Source organism: Cynocephalus volans, chromosome 9, assembly GCF_027409185.1.
Source record: "Cynocephalus volans isolate mCynVol1 chromosome 9, mCynVol1.pri, whole genome shotgun sequence".
In the NCBI taxonomy this organism is placed as follows: Eukaryota; Metazoa; Chordata; class Mammalia; order Dermoptera; family Cynocephalidae; genus Cynocephalus; species Cynocephalus volans.
Genome location: NC_084468.1, coordinates 103,940,581 through 103,961,066, shown reverse-complemented (window position 1 = coordinate 103,961,066; position 20,486 = coordinate 103,940,581). Strand labels below are relative to the sequence as shown.

The following is a 20,486-nucleotide window of genomic DNA, read 5'->3' as shown; positions in this document are numbered from 1 at the left end:
TATTGTGGGGCCTCCAAATCAGAATTGTAATACTCATTGTATCATGGTGCATTTAAATTCTGTATTTAGATCATGGGAAGAATGGAAGCTCAGTTGTCAAGAGGCAGAAAAGTGAAGAACAGGAGAGAAAGGAGTTATAGTACTGAGATTTACATCAATAGAAATGTTGTATATTCTAGGAGCCATAGAAATCTCCACTACAACAACAGCATAGTCAGCCATTTATCTCAATGAAGAATGTTTCCATATTACCTAAAATTGGGTTTTTAAAAGTATCAGTAAAAACCTCTCAGAATATTTTCTATCTTTGACTGATTTCAAAATGGATAAGTCTCCAAAGAAGCAACTCAATTTTACATAATGAGAGAAAGGAAAACAATCTGGTTTTACAGCTATTTCCAATATAATTGAAAAGCATGTTCGTAGCCCATCCCTTCTCTCGGGTTATTTCTACCATTTGATCAAGTCAAGCACATGATGCAAATAATTTATCAAATGTGTAAGATACCTGAATAATGCTTTTTATGTAATAACATTTTCTTCTATATGATTTTCTAGGTTTTCTACCAGTTACAGATACCTTACATAATGCATGTATCATGTAAAGTTAATGCAACTGAGTTAAAATTTTTCATAATAATTTTCTCACTAAAATTATGAATATTGCTTTTACTCTTTTAAAAATTTCCAGTTGTGTAAAATGCCCCAAATAGCATTTGTATCACTTTCTTAGTGAAGATTTCAATTTGTGGCATTAAAAAAAATGTTATTTATAAGGGGCCCTCTTGCTTTATTTCAGGAAAACAAGTGTCTCTGTCATGTACTTTGTAGAAGTCAGAGAGTTGAGAGTTGTGGCATTTAGGTGGGCTGGTCTTCTTTCTCCCACAGGTTCAGGTATGGCTCCCCCCAGCCAGGGGCCCCCTGGCCTTCTGTCAGCGGCATCCTTCCAGAGTCCTCCACGACCCCAGCAGCCGTCCGTTTTGCAGCCGGGATCTCAGGTTCTCCCACCACCAACCACCACATTAAACGGCCCTGGGGCCTCACCTTTGTCTCCACCAGCGCTCAGGCAGGATGGGCCCCCTGGGCCTGCTTCTCTGAATGCCCAGTACCAGCCTCCACCTCTTCCAGGCCAGACCCTGGGTACTGGATATCCTCCACAGCAGGGTAAGGCTGGCAGGGTGAAGAGGAAGACCCTGGGTTATCTAGGGGAGCCCTTAATTGGACATCTCCAACTTTGTTTCTATGGTACTAGGTATCTGTCACTTGCTTTTATGGAATAATAGGTTTTGAATAATGTGGAAAGACTAAAGAAAAGGGAAACCAAAGATATTCACCTTTGACTCCCTGACTTATTTAATAAAATGAAAAATACAACATGCTTGACTGAACAGCATAATATTGTCAGTGAGTCTTACATATGGAATTTGGAATTATAGTCATTTCTTTTAAAATTTTTTCCAGCAGCCAACTATGGTCCCCAGGTGGCAGGCACGCAGCTTTCCTACCCAGGAGGCTTCCCTGGAGAACCTGCACAGATGGCTGGTCCACCACAGCCCCAGAAGAAGCTGGATCTTGACTCTGTCCCCGGCCCAGTAAGTGCTCTTTTCAATCCCGTGGTCTCCCTCACAGAGGACCATTCTTCATTACCGTTGTCAGAAACTCTTCTGTTTGTTAGCATTTATCCTATCCTTTATCATAGAAGTTAGGAGATAGTCATCACATAGAGAAGGCTTCCTTCCTTATATGTATGTATGGGGGGAGGCATACTAGGGGTCTCCATGAGAGAACAACTATGTAAAGGTTTTTTTTTGTGTCATGTAAACATGGCAATGTCTACTGATGTTTATTTTGACATATATTGCACTATCTATTGGTGTTTAATGAGTAATTAGCAGTAGGAGTATATCCTATATAAGCATGCTATTTTAAATAATGAAAGTACCCTTTTCAATAAGGGTGGAAGACCCATGGCGGGTGAAAATATAAAGTATTTTACATTTTGCACATTAAAAAAACAAAATTGTTTTATGTAAAGTTAGAACTATAACTTAACTCTTCTCCACCCAAGTGATTTTTTTTTAGAGGGTTATTTCTTAGTAACTGTATTAGTGAGCTTTACTAGGTTATTCTGCATAACAATCAGTCCCTACCTTTGCTTATAACTGCAAAGATTTATCACTTAGGTTGCATGTAGGCTGTAGCAGCTGCACATTGGCTTTAGATTCTGCTCCATGTGCCCTTGCCATTCCAGAATCCAGGGTGAAGGGGCACCCTCTATTGTGGACATGTTTTTCTTGTGGCAGGGAGAGAAAAGGAAGAAAGCTAGCCAAAATGTGCAATAGCTCTTAAAGCTTCCACTCAGATGTGGCACATGTCACAACCACTCATGTGCCCTTGGCTAAAGCAAATCATATAACAAAGCCCAATATCAATGGGGCAGGGATGACTACTCCTCTCTCAGGAGAAACTGCAAGTCTTATGGCAGTGAGCACAAATGTAGAATCCTTTTGGAATGATAACGAGATTGACTACATCTAACTTTGGTCTTTGAATTGATTCTGTAAAGATGAATAGAAAAGGTTAGAGACAAACTCAAGAGCACAAAGAGCTACTGTATTAGCCAAGTTTGCCGTGTAACAAACCTACGAAAAAACTTAGTTGTTGTATTAGTCCGTTTCTGTTGCTTATAACAAAATACACAGAACTGGGTGATTTATAAAGAAAATGAAATTTATTGCTTAGTTACAGAGGCTGGGAGGTCCAAAGTCCAGGGAACACATCCAATGAGGGTCTTGGTGGTGGTGACAGTGATGTCAGGATATCACTTTGTGAAAATAGTAGAGCAGAGAGAGCAGATAGAGGGACAGACTCTTCAAGCTCCCCTTTTAAAGCCCTAAGAACCACATCCCTGACCACCATTCACTAGGGCATGGTCCTACAACCTAATCACCTCTTCAGGGCCTCACCTTTCAATTATCATAATAGGATTTCCCACTCTCAACATTTAACAGTTAACTGAGGGATTAAGCTTCAATGAGGTTGGGGGCATCCAATCTAGCTTAAAACCACTGTTCATGAATACTCATGAGTCAGTGGGTCCTCTGGGCAGTTCTGCCAATCTGGGCCAGGCTCGAATGATTTTGGCTGGGCTTGCTCATGGATCTTGGGTCAGCTGGAGGCTTGGCTGGAGCCTGGATGCTTTAGGGTGATGTATTAGTTTTCTGTGGCTACTGTAACAAATTACTGCAAACTATGTGACTTAAAACAACGTAAATTTATTCTCTCACGGTTCTGGAACAGAAGTCCAAAATCAATGTGTTCGCACAGCTGTGCTTCCTCTGAAAGCTGTACAGGAGAATCTGTTCATTGGCTCTTTCAGTGTCTGGTGGCTCCGGGCTTTCTGTGGCTTGTGGCCACATGACTCCAATCTCTGTTTCTGTAGTCACATTGCTTCCTCCTGGTCGTTGTGTCTTCTGCTCTGGGTGTCTGTCTCAAAACTCCTCTGCCTCTTTCTGATAAGGATACATGTGATTCCATTTAGGGCCCATCCGGATCATCTAGGGTAAGCTCTTCCTTTCAAGATCCTTAATCAATTCTTTTGCTATATGAAGTAATTTTTACAGGTTTCAGAGATTAGGACATTGGCATACCTTTTTGGGGGCCACCATTCAGCCCACCATTGACAGCACTATTTATTTGTTGCCTGGGGATGACTGGGCCATGTCAGGCAGGCTAGACTGGGTTTGTTCACATGATGGTGGCAGAGATCAAAGAGGGAAAGGAGGAGTGTGCAAGACCTCCTGAGGCCTGGGCTTGAAGCTGGCATATCACCACTTCTGCTGCATTCTCTTGGCCAGAGCAAATCACAAGACCACCCTTAATCAAGGAGTAGAAAAATAGCCTCCAGAAGACTATACAAGGGTACTTCAAAAAGTTCATGGAAAATTAGAATTAAAAGTTAATGCAAGTCTTTCTATCAACTTTTTGAAGTACCCTCATATCTATTTTTTTTCAGTTTATCTCTTTCCATTCTGTCCTGAACCTATTCCGGGTTTGATTTCGTCACCACAAACCTGCAGTACTGTGCTTGTCCAGGTTACCAGTGACTTCCCACTAGCAAATCCAATGGCCATTTCTTAGATTTCCCCTATCTCGACCTGTTAGAGCAATCTGACACATCTGTTCACTCCATTCTCCTTGAAACACTTTCACATTTCACACCACCCATTCGTTTACATCTCTGCTTACCCCATTGGTGCCTCTTTCTTGTTTCCTTTGTTGGTTTCATCCCATCTCTGTGACCTAGTGTTAGAAGCATCCCAAGGCTTAGTCTTTGGACCTGTCCCTTTCTCCATCTAGGTCAACACTATTCAAAGTGTGCTCCTAGGACAGCACTATCAGCATTAGCTGGGAGTTTATCAGAAATTCATGGTCTCGGGCCTCAGTCCAGACCTACTGAATCAGAATCTCTAGAGGTGGGGCCTGGGAATCTGTGTGTTTCAGCAAGCTGTCCAAATGATTCTTAGGCACTCTACAGTTTGAGAACCACACTAGGTGATCCCATCCATTCTTACGCTTTTAAATGAGAATGCAGATATTCCTAGTCAAGACCTTTCCCTGAAATCCAGATCCAAACCCATTCTGCCAGCTCATTAGGCCAAAAAACTTGTAGTCATCATTGATTTTCTCTTTCTTGATCATTTCACATTTAGTACATCAGCTGATTCTATTGGTCTTACCCTATCTGCTTTTCCTGGTCCAAGCCTCTACCTTCTATCTACCAGGATTATTCTGAGAGCCTCCAAAGTGGTCTCCCTGCTCTTTCAGACTGCACACAGCAGCCAGTATGATCCGTTCCAATTCTAAGTCAGATCATGTCATGGCTAAGGAAACCCACCAGTACTCCTCTAGTTAAAAACCAAAGTTCTTGCAACATCCTGTAAGACCCTCCATCATTTGCCAGCTCTGGCTCCCTGTACCCACAGACACACACACCCACACACCCACACACACCCACACACCCACACACACCCACACACCCACACACCCACACACACCCACACACCCTCCCCAGACCCCCCAACCCCCCCCCCCCCCCCACACCACACACACACACCACACACACACACACCTACACCTCTGACCTGTCCTCTTACACGTCTTCTACACTACTTTGCTTCAGGTACATCAGCCTCCTTGTTATTCCTCAGACATGCCAAGCATGCTCCTGCCTCAAGGCTCATGTCCTCATTTTCTTCATGTTCTCATTGCTCATCCCAGTCTCCCTGGCACCCCTATCCATACCACTGCATAATGAATGAACAACAAAAGCAGTAAGCAGTAAATGCTGTAATTCATCCAAGACCCTTAAAATACCTACATACAAATCAGTCTAGTGTTTATTTTTATCTTAAAAGTAATGAAATAGCAATGCCCGATGGAGCCTGTTTATGTTCCTATTACCAAAGTACCATGTTTTTGCTAACTAAATAAATTCTTCCTTCTAGAAAGAAACATGAAAAATTAGGTTTTTCTGAATTTGTGCTATGCTCCAGTCCTGAGCCAGGTGCTTGTTACAACCCTTCTGGATGGTGGTTTTAGCTATATTTTGAAAGTGAGGAAACTGATGTCATCATCAAAACTCTTCCTCACTCCCTTTCTGCATCCCCAGGAGAATTATTCAGAAGCTGAATGCTTCCTATTCTTTCCCTCACTGATCCAAAATTCAAATGATTCTGCTTGAAGCAGCCTTCCTTATGTGGCACACACATCTTATCCTTCCTGTATATTTATCTCAAGAGAATAACTTACTTTTTTTCCTCTCTTTGCTGATTCTATTTTACGAACCCAGAATACTCTATTCATAGCAGATAAGTGTGAACATAATTCTAGTGGCACATCTTCTGAAAAAAAAAAAGAAATCTATGCCTTTTGAGGTGGCTTTTGACATTATCAAGAATCACGGCTATTAAATCTAAACCCTTTTAAGTACCAAGTCACAGTCAAAATCTCTATTGAAATTTCTGTTTTTTGTTTTATCCCTAAGCCTATTTTTCAAGAATATGCATTTGAGGTAAATAAAAAAGGCATAGTATATTTTTAACAATTACTAGAACTGCTATAGTATTTCCTACTCTTTTGTTTGTAGTATTCCAGCCAAGATGTGGATTAACTTAGAAATGTAATTATTACTTATAACAATATTTCCTTGGAGACAGGGCTTTATGAGTTGCAAATGGATAATTTTAAAATAAAGTTTTTGGAAATGTTGTCTATTAAAGACTATTTATGTTCAATTATATAGGTTCAATATATTGGGCACACTATTATATTATCATGGCTTTTACCTTGCTTTCATATTTGACTTTTTGTTGGTTGAAGTGATTATAATAAATGCTGATAATATTAAAACTATTCTAATTTTGAATTAACCCGATTAACCTTGTGGTCGAAATATAGGATACAATTATAGCATTTTAATTTCTTTGTTTGCTTCTTGTCTTGCCATGGTAGCTTTTAGTCTCATCTGTGTCTTATAGTAATTATGTTTGGAACACATTCTATACCCTTAATTTAGTAATAATTCAAGTCCTGTGAAATTAGTAAGACAGACATGTAGAAGTAATGGCAGGCTAAATCTATTGCCAGCATTCTGTAAAACCAGTGATGTCAATACCAACTGGGGCCTGGATTCACTGGGATGAGAAGGAAGGATGGCGAAGGTTATATTTCAGTTTGGTGGAGGCAGTTTTCATATTGTAAATGGTTCCTTAAGGAATATTAAAAACTACATGTACTTCAGAGTTTCTTATTGCAGTCTGGACACTCTTTGTGTTTCTTCCCTTTTGTTCTCTTCTTACCTCCCCTCCCCACTTTTTTCCCTCTTCGTGTCTTTTCTTCAATGAAGAAACAAGTGAGGGACAGGAGAAGATAAAGGAGAAGACAGTTATTAACATTCCTTCTTGTTTTCTTAACTCTGTATTGCTAGATTTAGCTCATAATTTTCATCCTTAGACAGTTGTGAAAGAAAGACATTTCTTTTTCTCTCTTATGTTCTTTATCAACAAATGTTTTCAGTAGAGAAATATAAGATGTTTCCAAGTTAGATGACAAAACTTGGGGACTTTTGCTCCTGTCTACGTCTATACAATAGGCAAAAACACGGTGGAACACTTTGTACTGTTTGTGTCGTATGTCTCAAGGAGCCAGGGGTGTGGTGGGGGAAACTCAAAAGGCAAATTGAACATCAAGAGGGATTTGAGGAGAAAAGTTAAGGTTTCCTTAAGTCATATATTGTAAATCATTTCTTCTCAGTTTCATGATTTTTAGCCTTTTAGAGTTTTCTTTTAATTGCAAAAAGTTGTCCTCTAAACAGTTGTTTTCAATTTCTTTTTTTTTTTTTTAAATTTTATTTTGTCGATATACAATGTGGTTGATTATTGTGGTCCATTACTGAAACCTCCCTCCCTCCTCCCTCTCCCCCCTCCCACCGAGCAATGTCCTTTCTGTTTGCTTGTCTATCAACTTCAAGGAATTGATTTTTTTTTTTTTTTTGGGCCGACCCTGTGGCTCACTCGGGAGAGTGCAGCACTGGGAGCGCGGCTCCCGCCGCAGGTTCGGGTCCTATATAGGGATGGCTGGTGTGCTCACTGGCTGAGTGCGGTGCGGCCGGTCACAAAAAAGACAAAAAAAAAAAAAAGGAATTGATTTTTTTATCAGAATCTTTTTTTTTTTTTTAATGCTTGCTAATGTTCCCAATAAACAAGTTAGATAAAAATAAAGTTCTCTGAAAGGTCAGAGCTCAGAGAATTACAGAATAGAATTTGGAAACTACTGGTTTAAAATTGTGAAAGTAAACAAAGGTGGAAGAACTGAAGACATGGTAGGTTCTCAATGAGAATTTGTTCTGAAATGAACTACAGGGATTTAGAAAATGCCTGCTTGTTTGTGTGTGAATAATGAGAGGGAGGGAAGAGAGGAGGGAGGGAAGAACGAGGGCACTCCTTTAATTGAACGTGGAGGAGTCTTAACTTGCTCTTGATTTCCTATTTATTAGATCCAAGTGATCGAGAATGATAGAGCCACCAGAGGAGGACAAGTTTATGCCACCAACACCAGAGGCCAGATCCCTCCCTTGGTTACTACAGATTGTGTGATACAAGACCAAGGTATTTATTTTCAATACTTTTGATTTAGGTTTTAAAATTTCTCAGCATTTTAAAAAATAAATACACTGACACTCTTCAATAATGTTATTAATGATGGGAAACCCTTTTATATCTGATAACAGACCAATTTGCTATTAATTACTCAAGAACCAAGAAGGTACTGTCAGTGAATTCTGTTCTCTGCCTGTAGAAGTCTAGAGAGTTTCTGGTGAGGTATAGTGCAATATATCTGATTAAGAAAATTTTTTATTTTGATTTATGGGTTTGAATTAGTCCATACCCTACTTTGGTTTAATTTATATACTATACCAGAAACCTGTCAGGGTAGCATGAGCAGAGCAGCAGGGGATTGAATTCTTAAGAAGTGAGCAGGTCTGGTTCTATTCCCAGTGACATTTTTTCAGCAGGACCTTTAACATTTGGGGTTCTGTTTTCCCACTTTTAAACTGGATGAAGGGAGGCTGTGCTCAGTCTCTACTAACTCTGTCCCATACCCACTGATGGTTTAAATATCTGTCAAGGCTCATGCAGGTTTGCTCTTCCCAAGAATATATTACCCTATTATTTATGGCAAGTCAGAACAGCCTGATGAAATCTGATGCCTGAGATTCTGAATATACCATTTTTAATGGGTCATCTACTAAACTCTAGAAGTATAACATCAGTATACAAACAAGCATTTTTGTCTCATCTCAGAGTTTTTGAGCCAACCGACTTCTCGTGGGGATCCCCCTCTTTTTAGTCCATCCTCTGTGCTGTCGTCAGAGCTATCCTCATAGAGCAGGCAGCACAGTGAGGTAGAAAGGGCTTTGACTGGAAGATCCAGACTTCCCTCCTTACTACCCATGTGAGTTTTGCCCATGTCACCTCTCTGAACCCCATGGTCGTCCTCTGTGATATGTAGAGACTAATACCTGCCCTGCAGAGCCAGTGTAAGGATGAGAGGTGACTGTGTGTGTGTGCATGTGTATGTGTGCATGTGCATGTAGGTAAGGTTATATGTGTGTAGAGGGCTTGACATGTAGGAGGGTTTGATAGAAATTATAGATGATATTGTTATTGGTATTAATATGAGAGCAATTCACATTATTTCATTTAGTATTCTAAAAATAATTTGTTCCTCATTACTTTCAGAATCGATCTAAACTAGTTTGGTGAGTTCATATATTCTTTCGTAAAGCATTCAAGAACTGGGAGATAATAAATTGAGCTATATGAAATTGCTGAGTTTTTGTTCTACCATTGTGACCTACAAAAATGGCAGTTTTATTTCAACCTAATGATGTGTTTATATGTTTTAATATTTATCTCTTTAATTTAATATTTAAAATAAATATAGAATAGTGTTTGAGACTCTTTTCAACCTCAAGAACATTCCTGACCAGCTTCATCTCCCACCTGTTTTTTCCTTTGCAACTGCGTTAACTATACCAAATTCATCCTCTTTCCCCTCATATCTCTGATTCTCACTCTGTGCTGTTTTTTTTCTACAAGACTAAGGACTGATTTTTGCTCACCATTATATCCCTAGACAGTTACCCAGTATCTAGAACATAATGGTCATCCAATAAATATTGAACACGTGTACTTGGAATGTATAACTCTCATCTCTTTGCTTGGGAAATTCTTAGTTTTTCCAAACTCAATTTATATTTTCTTTTTGAAGTCTTCTACAATATCTTCTCCCGTAGTGCTTCATGTATCTTTTGCCCCTGTCACACTAAATTTTACTGTGGTTTAGGTCTGACTCTCCCACAAATCTGGGAGCTATCTGAGAGCAGGGTTCCATTTGTTCATTCACTCATTCATGCATACATTCGGAAAATGTTTATTCAGTACCTATTATGTGCCAGGATTCTACGCCAAGTCTGAGATTAATAATATAATAATAAAAATACGCAAATTAATGTTATTATTGTGGTTAATATTTGTAAGTGCTTACTATGTGTCAAGACAATCTTCTAAGCACTTTATGTTAATTTAATCCCCGCATAACTTATTTTCATATTATGGAGCAGGGAACTAAGGCACAGAATGCTTAGGAGTTTACCCAAGATATGTAGCTTGTAGAAAGTAAAGCTAGAATTTGAACCTTGGTGTTCTGATGTTAGTGCCAGTGTTCTTAACCATTCACTTCACCACCTCTATTCAGAATAAAAGACATGGTTCTTTTTTTTAAACGAATGAACAATGTGGCAGGAGAAATGAACTAAATATTAATACGATGTGATAAATGTTATAATAGAAGGACAAAAAGACTCTTGTTTTTTTTATCTTTTTCAGTCCTTTAGCTGCTTTCTCTTCTTTCTCTGACCTGTTTATGTTGGAGGCCCCCAGGGCTCAGTCCTTGGTTGTCTTCTCTTCTTTAGCCAAGTTATTCCCTTAGTGGTTTTAATCTAGTTTCATGGCTTCAAATACCATCTATTTGCTAAGAACTCCCAAATGTGTATCTGCAGCCTAGACTTCAGCTCAATAAGACTCACATATCTAATTGTCTACTCAGCACTGCTGTTTGACTGCATGATAGATTTCCCAAATTGGACATGCCCCAAACCAGAGCCCCGATCTCTGCCCACACCCCCTTAAAAAAACCCTTTACCTTCCTGAAGCCTTTTCCTTTTCAGGTGATGGCAACATTATACTTCTAGTTCCTCAGGCCAAAAAACCTCAGAGTCATTTCTGACCCTCCCTCTCACACATCTTCCATCTTCACACCTCATGCATCATGCCCATCAACACATAAGTTGTGGTACCTTCAAAATATATCCAGAATCTGGCCACTGCTCAACACCTCTACTGCAATCAAGCCACTACCATTTCTCACCTGGTTACTGCAGCAACCTCCCAACCTGTCTCCTTGATTCTGCTTTTCCCCATTGCGGTCTATTCTCAAAACCACAGGCAGAGGGAACCTGAATCAGATTATGACACTACTCTGCTCAAAGCCCAGCAGTGACTCCCTGGTTCATTTGGAGTAAAAGCTGAGGTCTTAAAATGGTCTCAGGAGCCTACCTGATCTGGCCCCTGTTACTTCTCTAAACTCACTGTCAGCTGCTGTGCTCCACAGTGGCTCCTTTCCAGCCACGCAGGACTCCTGCTGTTCCTCTACTGGACCAGGTACCTCCTTCCACAGATATCTGCTTTGGTAAATCTCTTGCTTCCTTTGAGATTTTGCTCAAATGTTACATTTTTAATAAGTCCTACCTTGTAAATATTTAAAATTGCAATTTGCCTACTACTCCCTGGTGACCCGACTTATGGAAGGTAGTAATAATAATTACACCTCTTTTGTATCTTTGCAGTAGAATTCAGATAATTTTGTAAGAAATTATAGTGTACTTATAATATACATTGTAGAATTGCAGAAGACTACCTTTTCGTTGTTGTGTTTAGAAATCATGAAGAGTTTTACAAATTAGAAATAAAGCAATACGTTATCTAGAAGTATCTTTATGAATATTTAAATATCATAGGGAAGATTTCTTTCTAAGCAAATTTTAAGTGTGTCCTTTTGAATGTTTCAGGCAATGCTAGTCCTCGATACATCCGCTGCACAACATACTGTTTCCCGTGCACATCAGATATGGCTAAGCAAGCTCAGATTCCATTAGCTGCTGTCATCAAACCGTTTGCCACGATTCCTTCAAATGAGGTAAGAATGATAAATAATAGCAAATCAGTAATTGACCAGTTCCAAAATTCTTCTGTCATCGTTATTTTCTTACACATTATTCTGTATTATAACAGGAAACTGGAGTATATTTATATAATGCAAAAACATCTGATTTATTAGGAAAACAAAAACCTGACAAGCTATGTTTTTTGGCATCCTGTACACCAAACACTGATACACTGAGTCACTTTTTGGGCTGTTGTAACAATGCAAATATACAGAAAATGTGGAATATCACTTAGTGACAAGCACCATAACCTATCATGAGGCCCTTATGTCAAGTCTCAAAGCCCTGACATCTAGGTGTTCTGTTGAGAGAAGATGATAGATCCTTATGGTTCTTGGTTTTACTATATCTGTTTTAATTATTGCTGGGCCAAGACGATCATAAACTCCTGCTTAAAGATAAGAAAGCATGAAATAGATAAATCTGCATGTACTGATTTGGAAAGATGTGCCCAATATATAGTGAAGTGGGAAAAAAAAATAAGTTGTATACACTTAAAATCTGTGATATTAGCACGTGTATTAAAACAACACACTATATCTCACAAATGTGCACAAGTAAATGTTAAGATAAAAAAACAAAACAAAGCAAAACAAACAATCTGTGATTTTAGGACGCTGCTGGTGGATAGTCAGGACATCTAGAAATAACCTAATTCCACTCTTCACTGCTGCCATTCCTTCTTTTAATGCCCCTGAATGATGGATATCCACATGCACACACAGACACAGGCACTATAGCAGAGCAAGTCAAATAGGAGGTGAAGAAAAGCTTTACTCCCAGCTGGAGCTTGGACCATAACCCATTGCAGTATTTTAGTAAGCTAGGCTGAACCATGGATTTCTTTTGCTGCATTAAAGACCAAGCCCCAGCTTCCCCTCCCAATGTAAACGTCAGTCTTGGATCTAATGATCCTTTGAGGAAGACTGATCTAGTGCACACCTAGCAGATCTGAGGAAGAGGCAGAGCATCTGCAAGAGAGAATAGATTTGTTCCCTTTCTTGAGCTGGCCGTGTCAGCTGGTAAGGGGGTAGAGCAGTGTGCGAAGGGGAGGGAGCTGTGGTTAGTGGGGCCTACTTTTTTGTCACCTGAGAGAAGGAAGAAAAGAGATGGCATCCATGAGTGTGGTGGTTTTCCTACCCTTTGGGATCTCCACTCACTCTCCTTAGGAATGGAATGTTACCATCTCTTCTTTTTGGGAGTAGAGTGAACTGGGTTATAATAGGTTGTGGGAAAAGCATTGAGCTGTTCCTAGAAACCAACTCTACATGTAGTATGGTTTCATATTTACAAATCAAGAGGTACATTCACTGTTTATTTATTTTAAGTGTAGCCTTTTCCATGATGATTTCAGAAATTTAACAGAGTGTTTATAAATTCCTCTTTAAAATCACTATGCGTAATAAGAATGAGGTAGACCAATACATATTGACAAAGGCTATTATACAATATGTGTGTGCATTTCAAGGACTAGCTTAACTGGAAGTATTTTTAGCTATTCTCAAAATTTTATTATGAAAATTTTCAAACATACAGAAAATTTAAAAGAATTTCAAGTGAACACCTATGTAACTGCCACATTGATACTACAATTAACTGTACTTGTTTTATTACATATCAATCCATCTTTTCATCAGTCCATCTTTTTTTTTTCTGATGCATTTCAGAGTAAATTGCAGACATCAGTACACTTTGCTGTAAATACTCCAGTATGAGTATCATTAACTAGTGTTCAATATTAGCTTACAGATTATTTTTCCTTTTGAAGCAAAATTCATTTATAATAAAATGTACATGTCTTTTAAGTAAACATTTACTGAGTTTTGACAAATGTATACACCAGTGTAACCCAAACCCTTATCACAACATAAAATATTACAGTCACCTTAGAAAGTTATCTCATGTCCTCTCCCAGTCAACCTTTATCCCTCTGTACAACCTCCTTTCCCTGGCAACCACTGTTCTGATTTTTTTCCATGATAGATTTGTTTTGCCTATTCCAGGACTTTTATAAATAGAATCGTAGAGTATGCACTATTTTGTGCACAGTTTCTCTCACTCAGCATAATGTTTTAGAGAGCCATCATGTTGTTGCATGTATCAATAGTCTGTTTCTTTTTATTGCTGAGTAGTATTTCATCGTGTGGATACTTCAGATTGCTTATCTGGTTTTTTACTGATGAACAGTTGGGCTGTTTCTACTTTTTGGCTATTATGAATAAAGCTGTTAGAAACATTCTTGTACAAATCTTTCTGTGGACATGTATTTATTACTCTTGGGTTAATACCTGTGAATAGATTGCTGGTTCATGGGGTACATATTGTTAATTTTTATAAGAAGCTGCTAGACCATTTTCCAAAGTGGTTGTAGCATTTGCAATCTTTCCAACATTGTATCAGAGTTCCAGTTATTCTGCATCCTCTCCAGCATTTGATGTTGTTAGCTTTTTAATTTTAGCAATTATGATGGGTGTGTAGTATCCATAAGATAGATTTTTATTTCAACTTTATGCCTTTGAGGAAAATATCAATTCAAAAGGGTGTAGTATATAGTATAATACTCATGTACACACTATCCATTATTAACAAATGTTAATATTCTCTCATATTTGCTTACAATAATTTTTAGAGAATTAAAACTTCATAGCTATATATGAAGTCTCCTTTAGTTAGGCACATTTCTTTCCTCGCTCCCTCTTCAGGGTCAAACACTGTAATGAACTTGATATATATCCTCTGTACATGTGTTTTCATATGTAAGTATTCATAACAATGTGTAGTATTGTTCTTTGCTTTTTAAAGAGCCAACCACTTTTAAATAAGTAAAACATAAACATTCAAATGTCCCCTTTTCAGACAGCTCTTACCTGTTCTTTGTGATTCTTTCTAGAAATAAAATATGCATATAACAGCATAAACATCTATGCTCTAAAATAACAAATATGTAAATAATAGTATAACATACACACTGTTCTGCACTTTTCTTTTTCCAATTAATGTCTGGCATTCATTCCATGTTGCTACCTGCAGAACTGCCTAATTCTTTAAAATAGCTGGATAACATAATATATTAATAAGAGAAACATTGTAACTGTATATATCAATTTTGAGAAGCATACAGATTTCAGAAATGTGAAATCTTTAAAATACGAATCCTAAAATTGAGAAAATATATTGCTACAAATATGTTTGGAAAAACCATTGACACACCTCTCATGAGAGTGGGATTGCTACTAACACTTACTCTCTACTCATTCCTGTGCTGTTGTCTGAATCTTTTTATAGTGATTTTCTGTTATTTTCATAATCAGGAGAAGATAACATTTCTACCTTGAAAGAAACCTGCAGCATGTATAAAATAAAATATTGTAGGCAGCAACTCTTATTATGTATCAATAGAGTAGATTATGGAATTTATGTCCCTGAATAGAGTCAGTTTTGGGTGCCCCTTGTTCATGGCAATGAGTTTTTGTGGTTTTCAGCTATACACTAGCAAAAACCTCTCTGTATCCCTCCTCATGAAAAAGCTGTCCTGGGTCAAATATGCATGGAACAGAACAAAACTTAACAGTTGTTCACACCTGGAACTAGAATCTGTAACCTTCTTGTTATAATTGCTTAGTATCTATTAACAATGAAATTATTCAGTAATGTATTCCAGAAATTAAAAGCTGGTATTTCATTTTTTTGGGGGTTGAAAAAAAGCTTTCAAACATTAGTCCAAATACAAATACACATTTCATGCACAGATTGAGTGGGTGTGCTTTCTGTTTCCCAAAGTCATTTGTTTTAACCAAATACTACCTCCTCATTAGCATGAGATTCTTCTTTAGTGAAAACGTGCTGTACTTTAGCCTGTGTGCTTTTCAAAGGAATAAGTAGATGAGGTAAGAGTAATGGCTTATTTTTGGAATCTGACTTAGGGAGAAGTTGTACTTGAGAAAATAAGACACTATTCTTTCAATGTTGTTAGAAGACACTCTATTCTTTCAGTGTTGTTAGAGACTCTGCATACTGACCATGGAAATATATTCTAAAAGTGCTATTTTCTCTGTTCAGACTCTCTCTACACAAAGGCTTTCCTTTTTCTTCAGACCTTCAAAAATAGGATTACTCTGAATATGTTGTTTTTGAGAAGAATTACTGTCCTTTATGGTAGTGTCTCCTGAGTTGGATGAAGACATTCTCTATTTAAAGAAATACTTTTATTGATGAAATGGACTTAGAGGGAAAAAATAAGTATTCCGAAAGGTATGCCAGAATATCAGGAAGAAGTTCCTAAAGGACATGCTCTCAAAAAATGTCTTTCTCTTGGGCATTTAACTGGACCTAAACTTGGAGAGCCACTAACTTTTGGAAACTTGGTGCTATACTACCCCAACTAGCTGGATGAAAGTCTGTACACTACCAGGTATTTGGGCCTTCCTGACAAATTCTCCTCTTGAGGCTTCCATGACCCTGTGTTTTTTCCTACTTCACAGGCAGTGAACAGTTAAGTTCCCTTCATTGTTTTCCTGACTTCTAATTTTGGGGTGTGTTAAAGCTTGGACTTTGGATCTCCTCTCTTCTTGCTGTAGACTCTCCGTTTCTTCTAAAGACTAAATATCATCTTCAACAGCTGCTACTGCTGCTGGTGAGAATTAATAATAGTCAAAATTTGTAAGGCACTTAGTGAGCACAATTATAAATTTTTAAAATACATGTTCATTTACTTAATCACATTAGCCTATTTCTTATCTCCATTTTAGATATAAGGAAACTGAGGCACAGAGTTAGATAACTTAAGGTCAACAGCTAAGTAGGAGAGTTAGGATTCAAAACCAGGTAGTCTGGCACCAGAGTCCTTAACTCTAAATCACTGTGCTGTTACTCTCTCATTCATTCATACATTTCTACATCTTCAGCTCTATATTTGCATATACAAATACCTCTCTGAAATCCCTTCTTAGGTACCTCACAGGAATCTCAATCTTAACATGTCTAAAAGTGAATTTCTGATCTCTGCATCCTAAACCTATTCGTTCTTCCATATGTCAATAAATGGCACAGTCATTTATCTAACTGCTCAAGTCAAAAAACAAAAACTAAACAAGTATAGTCAAGTAAATAGAAAATGAGGGACATATTGATTTTAGATGTTTATAACCTATAATCAAGGAAATAACAAGTTTTAAAGTACCTTTCTTAAAGGAAAACAGATTATACAAATATTGTTTTTCTACATATGAATAGCATTTTAAGTTCTTTTCCTCTACAATAAATGACTTTTATTTTCAGGTTAATTAAATTTTAGTATTTTAATGATTATCTGACTAATACTTTATTGCCATCATGACTGCAATTTAAAAAAACCCCTTTTTAAAAAATATATCCTGCTTTGGCATCTACCAAAAGGATTTATTTTGTATAGTTTTTTTTTTTTTTTAATTTGTTCAGTTGTTTGACAGCTTCTAACCTTCATAAGCATGCTATTGTGTTAGCAACGGCCTATAAAAATAAACCTAACCCAAGCAGCTTTGATGAGAGAATGTTCCCTGTGAGCATTTGCTTTGGAGATGTATGCTATTTCCAAGGGCATATCTGTGTCATCATTGTTTAACATTTCATGTTCCTTACCATAATTGTAATTTTTATGTGTTTTAAGTGAAACCCATCCCAACATTCAATATAATTAATTATGAGGTATTTATTTAGAAAGAGTTATTGGTTATGTTGTAAGCTCTTTTGTTTAGTAAACTTTTTATGTTTGATGCTATATTTTAAGAACTTTTTAAAAAAGACATCTGCTTTGGCATCCAAAGAATTTAGTTAATGTAGTTTTTTTTTGTTGTTGTTGTTTGTTTTTTAATTTGTATAGATGACTTAATCCTCACATTAGCCTATTTATTATTCTCATTTTAGATATAAGGAAACTGAGGCACAGAGAAATGGTGTAGATTTCCAGTGCAAAAGGATTGAAGATTGTAACTAACATCATTTTACATTTTCTTTCTCTAAAATAGGAAATCTTTACATTTTTGGACAAGTGCATACATCTAATTATACATGCAGTTAGATAATTTTACTAGTAAATCATATGGTAGAAGCTTTTACTCCATCTGTGACTAGACTCAGGAATATTGTGTATACTTTTAAATTATAAATGGTTGTAATAGTCAAAGTAATTTTCTTGCTTATTGAATTAGTAAGGATAAACTTTTACCCAAGACTCTAAGTTTTACTTGATTTTTAATCCCCTACTTACTGTGTGCTGGGAACTGAGCTGGACATTAGGGATCTGGAGAAAAACAAGACCAGTTACTCTTGACTAGGACTTACAGAAAATTTTTGAGTATATAGGTAATTTGTGGACAATGTGAAAAGATTCTGATGGGGATAACCTTGTTGTTCTATAGAGTTCAGTTTCAGGGAAAGTTTTACCCAAGTTATAACATAATAAATAAAGATATTTGTTCTCTTATTAAATACTGTTTAAATTCTTTCTGCTTATTCATTATTCATATTCTGATAGATTCAATAGATCTGACGAAGAAACCATTGGAAAGAAAAAGGAATGGATGTCAAAGAACTGATAAATGGGGATAACAAAAAAGGAAAAGACTGTCAGGGAGTAAACCCAATACCAATACATTACATCAGGGATGGACTTCAAATTCATCACCTGTGGAAGGAATTGCTGTGTCATGCGTTTGACTTTTCAGCTAATCTTGCTTGCATGAGTTGACATAGTTTTGGCAGAATTTATACTGCTCTTTAATACATCAAAGAAAAAAATTCTGCCTCACTGTTGTAGTTTACATCACAATGACCATGTGTTTTCCTTCTTTTAGGAAGATAGCCAGCTTGTGAAGTAGGTGTAATCTCACTTTTAAAGATGATGAAGCTCTGCAGATTCTGGAGCTATTAAAGTTATATAGCTAATAGGTGATACTGCTGCAACTCAAGATTCCAAATTCCAAGTTCTTTCATCTCCACCTGGCTATAAATAGGCTTGCTGAGGTTTTATTTGTTACACACATAAAACAGCATTCCTTTTTCTGTCTGTCTGTAGTTTCAGCAATGGGCCTCTTGTTCCTGCAAGCTCATGAGTTATCTTGAAATGTCCATCTTAGGCTTCATTTCTTAAAGTCTTTTGACTTCAAGCTACTTATTAGTACTCTTTGAAAGCAAAGATTATCTAGAAGTCAGCAGTGTGCTGGGCATTCTGCAGAAGTCTTAGTTGATTAAATGGACTCTCCTCAGGGTTGGATAGACATTTAAAAGGCAAAGATAAACCAACACACAGAAGGATGATTGATTTCTAGGTATTTTAGTCCTCTAAATTAGTATTTTTAGCACAGTGAATCTTAACTGTTCCTTGGCAGCAGTTGGTTCTCTTGATAAATATTGCTAATGAAGTAAAAGTTTTTATCCTACTTTGGGTATTTTGTTTCATACTTTTAAATGACTACAGCCTTAATTTATAACCCTGTTGACCTCTCTAACAAACTCTGTGGGTAAAGAAAAATTATTTAAGAGATGATCAATGTACTTTTTACAAGTTCATCAACACAGTGAGAGAAACAGTTCAGTTTGTTCTATCACATTATTAATGAAAGAGGTTTTATTTCATTATAAAGAACAGAACAGTAAAACAAGAAGAATTTTTGATCAAGATATTTTAGGAACCAACAAAAATTGCCTCCTTTCTTCAAAACACTATACACAGTAACCAAATGATAGAACACTGGATTGGGGCCAGGAAATGTTTTCAGGTCTCCACTGTGCCTTGTATTGGGACCTTGAGCCCCCATTGTCAACAGGGAGAAATCTGGCTCTGATATTCTATAAATCTAGAAGGCTGCTAGTGTTACTTTTTCAGTTGCTATTGGGCATTCAGCATGTTTTACCATTTGTTAATAACATCTTTTATGTTGTTAATTCCTTAGAACAAATTTCACAGCTCAACCAAAAGTGATTTTTTTTGTATTATACTTCTAGTATATCAAGTTTGGAGTATATTATTCATTTAAAAAGAACACGTGAAGGTTGTGAGACAGTGCGTTTTTACATGTAGCCCAAATTTAGCTAGCTTTAGCAATAAAAATGCTCTGAAATTATTTACTGCATAATATCATGGCCTGTAAGGAACTTAAAGAAGACTTAAAACTTAAATTATTTTTAAGTAAAAGCTTCAAAAGCCAGAATTTATTAAATGTGTATTATGATCTTGTCTGCTTCAATATAATATTTTTAAAGTATTCATATAAAAACTTAGAAAAATAAAATGCATGTAATCATATAGAAATAGAGTGATGAATGTCCCGCTTAAAATACCTTTGTTGTATAAAGTTACTTTAGAAACTGAATGTTATCCGTTAAGGATTTTGGTCACTGTTTAACAGTGCTATGAAAAAGTTTCGCAGCTGAAGAACAGAATGTTATCCCTTCTTAGAACTGTGTTATAGCGCTGTTGCAGACTCACAGGGAGAATTACATTTGTCAGGGCAAAGGTGGTTAGAATTCTGTTTTAAGTAGAATTTATGAAGAAGCTGAATGCACCAAACTTACTTTTGCTATCACAAAATTATTGACATAAATTTTTATTTTTTATTAAATGGAGAATGGGAGAAACAAGAAGAAAAAAGAAAACATTTTG

At 37.0% G+C, this 20,486-nt stretch overlaps 1 protein-coding gene across 4 annotated transcripts in view; it reads left to right on the top strand.

The window, feature by feature from the left end:
* SEC24D (SEC24 homolog D, COPII coat complex component) overlaps positions 1–20,486 on the top strand; it is a 103,087-nt gene that overhangs the window by 18,107 nt on the left and 64,494 nt on the right. For 3 of the 4 annotated variants that reach the window (XM_063108006.1, XM_063108004.1, XM_063108008.1), the window contains exons 5-8: positions 889–1,164; positions 1,462–1,592; positions 8,057–8,168; positions 11,693–11,820. In XM_063108006.1, the coding sequence (XP_062964076.1) occupies positions 889–1,164; positions 1,462–1,592; positions 8,057–8,168; positions 11,693–11,820 (647 nt within the window). The remainder of the gene's footprint in view (positions 1–888; positions 1,165–1,461; positions 1,593–8,056; positions 8,169–11,692; positions 11,821–20,486) is intronic. The other variant, XM_063108007.1, reaches the window with a different exon arrangement.